The sequence below is a fragment of the Austrofundulus limnaeus genome, unplaced genomic scaffold (genome assembly GCF_001266775.1).
Source record: "Austrofundulus limnaeus strain Quisiro unplaced genomic scaffold, Austrofundulus_limnaeus-1.0 Scaffold6, whole genome shotgun sequence".
NCBI lineage: Eukaryota > Metazoa > Chordata > Actinopteri > Cyprinodontiformes > Rivulidae > Austrofundulus > Austrofundulus limnaeus.
The window spans coordinates 4,197,028-4,207,242 of record NW_013952408.1 but is presented as its reverse complement, the minus strand read 5'-3'; the positions used below and the strand labels follow the sequence as shown (position 1 = coordinate 4,207,242).

Here is a 10,215-nt window from a genome sequence, read left to right as displayed (position 1 = left end):
GGGGGGGGTGTTGACTGTGTATATATAGAGTACATGAAAAAAAATGACATTTAAGTAAAACAAATAAACAATTCCTGCAGCCTACTGTGTTTATTGTTCAGTGTGGTGGAGCAGGGGTGGCCATCACTCCCTACATTGGGCCCCCTTTGGTGGCGCCCCTGTTGATCGGCTGCTCTAAGTAGCTACAAAAAGTCAGATGATGAAAAAATCAATCGCCTCCTCTTTTTTTTTCTTTTTCAAAAAGCAGAACAGTTCAGATCAATCAAAACCAAATGGATTCCAAATGTAAAAATAAAGAAAAACAGTCAGTAAATGCCAATCACTACTGTTGATTTTTACTCTCTTGTGAATTGCTGTGAAAACAATATACGACTGTCTCTAATAAAACTCTGTAAATTTCCATTATKTGGAAATGCTGGACAGTCTGAGGAGTATCTCTCCCGCGTGTCAGCACGCCAAAGTTCGGGGGCGCGCGCACAGATTGGGAAACCTAAGCAAACTGATGTATTCCCCCCCACCCCCGCCCCCCGTTGTGGTCCAGGTCCAGTCGGTGTCTGCTATAAAAGCCTCAGTTCCCCTCCCAGACGGTCTGCTCTGCACCACCCACCTCCCACAGGTCCACCATGAAGCCTCTCCTCCTCGTGGCGCTGCTCGGATGCCTCGGTAAAGACTTTTGCGATTTCCGCACAAGTTGGATTTTTTTTTTCAATGAAAGTCAGACTAATAATAATAATAATAATAATAATAATAATAATAATAATAATAATAATAATAATAATAATAATAATAATAATAATCAATGCAAATGATTTGTCTTTGCAGCCTCGGTGCTCGCGAGCCCAGCTCCGTCTGTGAAATGGTGCGTAAAATCCAACGAAGAATACCGGAAATGCACGGATCTGGCTGCTGCAGCTCCAACCTTTGCCTGTGTGAAGAAAGACAGCACCCTTGACTGCATCATTGCAATCAAGGTAGAATGAAATCACATTSATTTACCATTGATTTATCAGAAACACTCCTGAGAGAGACTTTGTAGCCTATCAGTCTATAATTATAGGTTTTAAAAAAAAGAAAATAAGTTTGTTTTTGTTGGCCATTATAAAAATGCATCACATGCACTGATTCATTCAAACAACAGGCTTCACAGAGGTGGGGGATCACTTTTTAAAGTTACTGCTGTTAAATTTTGCCTATTTCCTAACAGGCAGGTGAAGCAGATGCGATCACAGTGGATGGAGGGGACGTTTACACTGCTGGGCTCAACAACTATGACCTGGGTCCCATTATTGTTGAGGATTATGGTGACCAAAGTATGCCTTCCACATCAGCTGTCTTTATTCTTCAAACAAAACCATGAATTGATTTGGTGTTTTTTTTTACTCTGTCTTTTATTTCCACTCATTCAGCTCCCGACACCTGCTACTACGCCGTGGCTGTGGTGAAGAAGGGAACTCAGTTTGGCATCAGAGAGCTCGGCGGGAAGAAATCTTGTCACACCGGTTTGGGGAAATCTGCCGGCTGGAACATTCCCATTGGAACACTTGTGTCCATGGGTATTATTCAGTGGGCTGGCATTGAAGACAAACCTGTGGAGGAGGGTACGTTTTTTTTTTCTTTCAATTTGTACATGGTCCTCATTAAAATGTAGCACATTTGACAGTTTCTCTTGTTATCACTGCAACAGACGTCATATTTTTTTAAGGAAAAATAAATGTTTTATTTTTGATCATTGCATTTTTCTTTTGGTTTGATTATAAGATGATAATTTTAAAAATATATATTTTTAGTGTCAGTGTTTTTCCCAATTGACTAATTTATTGTCATCAATATTATGAGCTTGAAATTTCAAGACAAAAAAAACTGAGATTTTTTTCTTCCCTTTAATGTCTGATATTATTCTTTTGTCTTTGTTTTGCATGCAAAATATCTGTAGAGTCTGCAAAAAAAAGGTAGTTTTTCTTCCAGCTGCTGTCCCTGAAGTACTYCTCCTTTAATGACATCAGCATGCAGGGGCAGAGCCAGAGGGGAGGCCAGGGTGGCATGCGCATGTGTGATTGACTAGTGAGGTGGGGTTTGCATGTGGCATTTCAAGGATGGGCAGTTAATGAGAAATATTTTTTGCTAGCTGGGGTAGCTTCCAGGGGAATTTACGGGGATTGCCCTTGCTACGACCACACCCAATTTCAGCTCAGTATGTCTGAAAACGTCTGAGTTGTAGCCATTTAAAATTAGCTTTGGCAATGATTTTGTATTTTGTATTTGAAATCAGATTGTTTAAAAGATTTTTTTTTGCCTATAGGCTCATTTTCAGCTGTTTGTTTAAAAATGTCTAAATTATAGTCATTTATGAAATTATCATTATCTTTAGAAGCTATCTTAGTTGTGACTAACAATYAACATGTTTCTTATTTTTTATCATTCATAGCTACAATCACACACAAAATGTTAGCTCAAAATTTCTGAATTAGTCATTTGAACTTAGTTGTGGAGTTCATCTTGAATTTTCAAATCCAGAGATTTTTCTTATTTGTATGTGCCCCCCCTAAAAACCACCTTGACCACCCCTGTGCCCCCCTATGCAAAAATGTCTAGCTCTGCCCCTGTCAGCATGTAAGACATTTGCATTATGGTAAATCAGAAGTATTCGTTTTAAATGGCTCAGGAGGACACAGTTACTGAAAGCAGCTCAGCAGCCAGACATCCAGCAATTAAATATATACAGTATTTTTTCTAATTGAAAAAAAAATAAATTCTATATTTTTATGATTTAATATCTATTTTTATATTAAATGAAGTCTGAGTTGTATAGTTCTGTCATAGATCATCTATGTAACAGGGTTGCCACTCTTACAAAAAAATGTCATTCAAGTTTACAAAAATAATRTTATTTTGTAATGAACTCCTTGACTGGCCCAACTGAAGTCACCAGTGGGCCAGAAGTGGCCCACAGGCCACCAGCTGAATAGCCCTGCGGTAACTGGTCCACACTTGCTGTGGCTTTTTAACCTCTCCATRTTCTGCAAAATACTTYAAATGTTTTTCAAACACAAYCRCATTACTTTTTATTATTTTTATTTCCTTTATTTTACCAGGAGGAACTCACTGATTAAAACTCATTTACACGATTGCCCATGTCGTATACTGTCTGTTACACTCTTCAGACATTTTCATGTTCTCACTGGTACATCAGGGGCAGTGGTGAGTTCAGTGTCTTGCCAAAAGACCCTTTGGCACACTGTGTGGGCCTCAGATCAAAGCCACATTAGCCTCTGATTGAAAGGTGACCTCCACACCCCTGGCTTGTCCACTCAGGGATAACTAGGTCTTTGAGGAGACGTTTTAAGGACATAAAATATAAATTTCAGGCAGAAAGAAGCAGGCAGTGTCGCAGCAAATAATAAAGTGGATTTTATTTTCTTACAGCGGTGGGCAGCTTCTTCCATAGCAGCTGTGTCCCAGGKGCAGCAAAAGGCTCCAAACTATGTGAGCTCTGCTCTCGAGACTGCTCCAGGTCCCACAGTAATCCGTACTACGACTACKCCGGAGCCTTTCAGTCAGTACAATTTATGTCTCTCTAATGTGACTYATGCTACCTGACAACCATTACGCATCTTGTCTTACGCTCCCWCCAGTTTTAGAAGTTTTCTTGTAAAGCACTAAGCCTGTGACATTGATACGAGCTGTTCTTAACAGGTGTCTGGCTGATGGAGTTGGGGATGTGGCTTTTGTGAAGCATCTCACTGTACCCGGTCAGTGTCAGAAAATGAAACGAGAACCCAAMTATGATGGTTTTTGGTCCTAGTTTCATCTGCAACATTTTTCAGTAAATATTTTTTATTCTCTTTACCAAATGCAGAGTCAAAAACCTTTTTTTTTTACTTTTCTAGATTCTGAAAAGTCCAAATATGAGCTGCTTTGCAAGGACAACACCCGAGCCCCCATCGAYGACTACAAACGCTGCTACCTGGGCAGAGTACCAGCTCACGCCGTTATCTCTCGCAAGGACCCACAGCTTGCTGACCTAATCTGGAACAGCCTCAGTGGAGTGAAGGTAAAAATAATTTTTTYTGACTGTTGACTCTGAAGGTAAGAAGAGAGAGGGCTTTCAAGCAATGTTTCCTAATGATGTCATTTTCAGAACTTCAACCTCTTCTCCTCTGAGGCCTACGCCCCGTCCAAGAATCTGATGTTCAAGGATTCGACCAAGAAACTGGTTCAGCTGCCCCCGAACACTGACTCCTTCCTGTATCTGGGTGCTGAGTACATGAGCATCATCAGATCCCTGAAGAAAGGTAAAAAAAAAAAAAAACAGGAGAGAAACACACGTAATGCACGTTACATGTTCCTGTTGTAAGCCTGGTTCGTGGTCATGTCCGCCCCCCACAGAGCAGACCCCAGGCACCGCATCTCCTGCAATTAAATGGTGCGCTGTGGGCCATGCCGAAACCTCCAAGTGCGACACGTGGAGCATCAACAGCATGACCGATGGCAGCACTTCCATCGAGTGCCAAAACGCCCCCTCAGTTGACGAGTGCCTAAAGAAGATTATGGTAAAACTTTTTCACAAGCATTTTTACTTAAGTTAATTGTAGAGGCTTTATTTTTGAGTCCATAKTGTGACATCAGTTTGTTTGATTTTTTTATTTTATTTTATTTTTTTCCTGCAGCGCAAAGAGGCAGATGCAATAGCAGTGGATGGAGGTCAGGTGTACACTGCTGGAAAGTGTGGTCTGGTTCCTGCCATGGTGGAGCAGTATGATTCAGGTAAGACACTTAAATACAGTAAATAACATAAAAAGCTTTTTATACATTCCAACATTTATATGGGAAGAAACTTGCGCCACCGGAAACTGAATTGGAATTGCTCAGACTGAGTCTATATTTGCATGATTTGAAATTAAATGCATTGGTTTGAAAATGAATATCGCTAAACTGAAACTGAATTTAATAGTTTGAATCTGAATTCATTTGCTTTGAAAATGTATTTCTGTGTATTGAAAATTCAACTAGATTACTTTTAATTTTTAAATTCAATTTCAATTCCAAAATGCATTTTTTTGTGTGTGTGTCACATCCGGGTCCACGAGAAAGCCAAAAGAGTAATCAAACACAGATTGACAGAAAGACGTTTCACATCAGGGATACTTTCTTCATCCTTTATCCTTTCTCTAGTCTGAGCATTTCCCATTCCGTTTCTCATGGCATAAGTTTCGTCCCGTGTATTTATTTGACTTTTTTTTTTGACATTGTAAAATATTTATCTTTCTCTGTCTTTCTCCGCAGCTCTCTGCAGCTCTTCTGAAGGTACTGAATCTGTTTTTAGAAACCATTTTCATATTGCATTGTTCCGCACATTTAGACCAGTGCAAAGAATTTAGAAAAGGGCATCATTTGGTTGCACTGTAGCTTCTACAAACACTTGATAAAAGTAAAAATAAAAATTTTGTTGGTTGTATTAAAATAGTTTCTTTACGAATATTTGACATTCRATCTACTTCCTGAGAAAACTGGAGAATGAAAGAAATTCTCCCCAGGTTTAACCGACCTGCTTTGCATTAACATATAAAGGATACGAAACGAGTAAATTGCTGCCTTTCATTCTTTTTTTTCCATGATCTTCTCTCTGTCCTCTCAGACAAATCCTCCACGTATTTTGCTGTTGCTGTTGTAAAGAAGAATTCAGGAGTGACCTGGCAGACCCTAAAAGGAAAGAGGTCTTGCCACACGGGCGTCGGTAGAACCGCAGGCTGGAACGTCCCCATGGGTCGCATCTACAAAGAGACTTCAGACTGTCAGTTCAGTAAGTGACTGAAAATATTTGTTTGAAAGAAAAAAAAAGGACTAAAGAAGGAGACTCAATTCTTGYTTTAATTGTGATTCTTCTTGTTTTGGAAATGTAAAGATTATTTACAAAATGTGGAGTCACTGTTGGGTTGGCTCAGTTTGACAGCATCTCCTCTCCTCCTCAGCTAACTTTTTCAGCAGTGGATGTGCCCCCGGATCCGAGCCCAACTCTCCGTTCTGCCAGCAGTGTAAAGGCAGTGGCAAAGCTGTGGGAGACGAGGCCAAGTGCAAAGCCAGCGCCGATGAGCAGTACTACGGTTACGCTGGAGCCCTCAAGTACGATAAGAGGCTGCGGTTGTCTCTGTATTAAAGCTCAAGTTTCTCCATGCAAAAGACTCAACTGCTTTATCACTACTTTGATTGAACTGTTGGGAATCTGTTTTTCTTGAAGTGTTTGCTTTCTGTAACATAGTGTGCCGCGTGTTATTTCAGATGTCTAGCAGAGGATGCTGGAGATGTTGCTTTTGTTAAACACACAACAGTGCTTGAGAGCAGCAATGGTAAGGGCATCATCTGTCTGATTTGTTGTTTTCACAGCCGGTTTGGATGTTATCAGTCCATTAAATGGACGTTATTAGCGGTTGTCAGTCCCATAGAATGGCTTCAGACTGTCCGGACAGTGCCCCCTAGTGGGTTACCAGTGCCATATATGTTGGAATGCAACAATCTGCTACCGCCAGAGTCCTGTCTACTTTATCGTAGCCCATGTCATTTTTTCTAACACTAACCTTAGTGGCTTTGTGCCTCATATTAACCAGACTGCATAAAAAACCTTAGTGGTTTTATGCCTCATACTAACCAGCTGACAGTCTGAAGCCATTCTATGGGACTGATAACCGCTAATAACGTCCATTTAATGGATGATAACATCCGAAGCTGGTGGTTTTCGACAAAACTGAAACATCATGCCAAATTCTGTCCCGTTTTTTTCCAACTCTTTTGGCTATCAGTGGACAACTACCAGCTAATCTGCCCCGGGCGACCAGATCCAGTGCCACCCAGTGACTATGAACAGTGTAACTTGGCAAAGGTGCCCGCACACGCTGTTGTGACTCGTCCAGAGATCCGCAACGAGGTGGTCCGAATCCTCCTGGACCAGCAGGTCAGTATGACCTTTAAAGTCAACTTTAGGTTTTGTCTACTTGTAAAAAACTAATTATTAATTAATTATTTTTTTCTGGCCTGCACAAGGCACTAACTCTCAGCCTAGGTACCGCAAAGAGTGATAGCCCTTTGGTGGCCCAGATGTGGTTTGCCAGAGGTGGTCTATACATGAGCCAGCACCACATAAACCAAACCACAACTGGGCCAGTTGTAGCATGCCATTTTAAAAATGGTGCCATCATTGCGAGATCTGGCCCTCATATAGTTGACAAACCACTTGCCAAACCGACAGTCAGCCAGCAGTGCCAGCTGGACACCAGATCTGGCCCATCATCTTTCTGCCAATGTGGGTATTTGAAGGAAATCATGGATAAACTGAAGTTAAAGCCCAAGTCCTCCTCAGCCAGAGGACAATTAGAACAATGCAATAAATTGGTAATTACATATAACTTTACATAGATATTTAGAAATGTAGAGTTAACGCAGTACACATTTTTATTGAGAATTCCATGGTTAAAACCTACAGTTAAATTTAGTATGTACTAGGGGTGTACAGTTCACATTACACAACCAGTTAAATGTGTTATGCAAACTTGGTTCATTATTAACTAACCTCTGCTTAGATATTGGGAGCAGAATAGACTGTATTCCACCCTCTAACCGCTGAGGGTAACGGACATTGGAATTGCACGTTCTCCACTGACATTTAACCCTCTTTTTCAAGATGTTTCCCAAACTCCGACATGAGCGCACAGCGTTGAAAATGAGCAAGTTGTCAATGAGTTTGTTGGAGTAAAATAGTTGGCASTTTCCGCAGCAAGGGGCCCTAATGACTTGATTGAAAGATTGCACCATGTTAGTTATTGTTTTGTCCCTCTTTACAAAAAAAGACTGAAAGTTGCAAGTTTCTTCAACATCAAATTAACACTCACATAGACTCTGTTCACTTTTTGCAATTTGTATCTGTTTTTGTAAGTGGTTAGCATTGACAGTTAGCACCCAGTCTGATTAATAAAACCCTTACAAACCATAAGAATTCTGATAAACTGTTTAGTAAAAGGTTTAGCTGAAAACTAAAACAAACTAAAAAGTCATATCTTTAGAAAATTCCCAAGGATGGCTTTTTGAGTGGTTCTGACTCGTTGATTTTGCTCTTCCTGTCCAGACCAAGTTTGGAAACAATGAAAATGATCCCGTCTTCAGACTATTCCAGTCCGAAAACGGAAACAACCTTCTCTTCAAGGACTCCACCAAATGTCTCCAGGAGATTACTTCTGGAACAACTTATTCACAGTTTTTGGGACAAGGATTCATGGATACCATGTCCTCACTCAGACAATGCAGTGGAACAACACCAGGTTTGTGTTATACTTCCTGAACAGTTTATTATAGTTAAAGTTTATTTTTTTCCTCTCTTTCACACACAATATTTGTTTTCTTTCCTTTCACCAGATCTGGAGAAATCTTGCACTTTCCATTCCTGCCAGGAACAATAAAAGTGGAGCAGACTGTGTGGTTCTTCAGTCATTTTTACCCACGTTTCCCACCTCTTGATACCTTAATCACATTTGAGTTTTGGTCAAGTTGATTTTGTTGTATGTSTGCTTTTTTCATACACTTCACAGAGAGATTCCACAACCTTCAAATAAAAATCAGATATTTTAAATCAGCTGGCAAAAGAATGTTATACTTCCTTTGTTATGAGATCAAATTTGTTTTGTTAAAACCTGCCTAACTTTTCTCAAATAAAGTCTTTTTAATGCTCTTTTATGTGAACAGTATTGTTTCTTTTTTTTAAACAATGGTACATACAGTTTTTTTTCCTTTATGCATCTCTTTCCTCTGAGTTGAGCTACTTTAACTGAAATAGCCAACACTAATTTACCAACCTTTAAGCAAACATGATTTGTGCTGAAAATGAAGATAAAAAACAAACACAATGACATGCAGATGACTTACCATGATTCTTCAAATGGAATATTTCAAAACAATTTTGGTCAAAATGGGCAAGCACTGAATGGAAATAAAATAAAGTCATTTTTAGGATCCTTGTTGAAATCTCTTGATTAAATGTCAGATTGTGCAGATTTTCCATTCACAATATAAAACAATCCCTTCAAGACTCATACAAATATCAGTTCAACTCTTAGGGCCGGCTTCCCGTACAGGGATTAGGCCTAATTATAGATTAAATCACATTTTAAACCAAGATTTRTTGAAACAGCTTTCTTAGTGATGGATTATAGTAGTCCCAGACTTGTCCTAGTCTTGAATTAATACTATATCCTGACATCCTGCGTGGTGGACAAACTGGCTGCCTTAGACTTCCCCTCCCACCACTTCCACCTGGATTAAGGACTTCCTTAAAAATCGTCCTCAGTCTGTAAGGATTGGTACGCACAGCTCTTCCATCCTGACACTGGCTTCCCCCAGGGCTGTGTGCTGAGCCCACATCTATTCACCTACACCCATAATTGCACCACCTCTCACTCCACCAACATCATCACAAAATATGAAGATGACACTACTCTGGTGGGATTTATAATCGGTGGAGACAAGTCAACAGAGCAAGATGGAGGGGTGGTGTGTCAGGAACAAGCTGTAAGTCAACACCCTGAAAACCAAGAAGGTTGTCATGGAGCAAGGCTGCCCTTGCACCACTCAACATCAGTGCATGGAGAGGGTCCTCCACTTCAAAGCCACACCTTCAGACTCAAAACCAGTTTCTTCAGACTTTGAACACCAGCCACACATTCTAAGCACAATAACTACTTTAATATTGGTTTTGTCTATTCTGTGTATATTGCTGTTTTCTTGTGTGTCTTTATGTGTTCAATTTTGTTGTACAGGCTTGTGCAATGACAAAAAAGGCTATTTATTCTACTATTTTTAAGTGGAGCGGCAGAAATGGGCTTCAGGTATCTGATAAGTTTCTGAAATGTATAGTTTTGTTTTCCCATGATGCCTTATCTATTCATTTATTTTTGCATTCATCTCATGTGTCATCTTCATTGTGTTTAACTCTGCATTTTGCAAACAATTTTTAAAGCTATTTTGSTGACATTCCTTGTCTGAGCTCTAATTTTGTGCAGTTTTTGATCTCTGTGGTTCAAAGTTTATTATTCTATATAAATAAAACTAAAAGTAAAAAGGGGACAAAACAAAACAAGTTACTCTGTTATATTGAAAGTCCGTGAAATGTAGAAATTTAAATGTGTCTACATGACAGCTAGGTTAATTCAAATACAAAACAAAAATAATAAATAC

The 10,215-nt window shown here is 39.7% G+C and overlaps 1 protein-coding gene across 1 annotated transcript; it reads left to right on the top strand.

Moving 5' to 3' along the window:
* The first annotated feature begins 567 nt into the window (after positions 1–567).
* Positions 568–8,718, top strand: tfa (transferrin-a). Its single transcript, XM_014031232.1, has 17 exons — positions 568–663; positions 823–971; positions 1,205–1,310; positions 1,407–1,598; positions 3,424–3,553; positions 3,694–3,749; positions 3,888–4,051; positions 4,139–4,292; positions 4,387–4,550; positions 4,668–4,764; positions 5,284–5,304; positions 5,636–5,800; positions 5,970–6,120; positions 6,277–6,344; positions 6,795–6,946; positions 8,114–8,306; positions 8,401–8,718. Exons 1-17 carry the CDS (start codon positions 624–626, stop codon positions 8,442–8,444), a joined length of 2,046 nt encoding a protein of 681 aa, XP_013886686.1. The 5' UTR covers positions 568–623; the 3' UTR covers positions 8,445–8,718.
* The last annotated feature ends 1,497 nt before the right edge of the window (positions 8,719–10,215 follow it).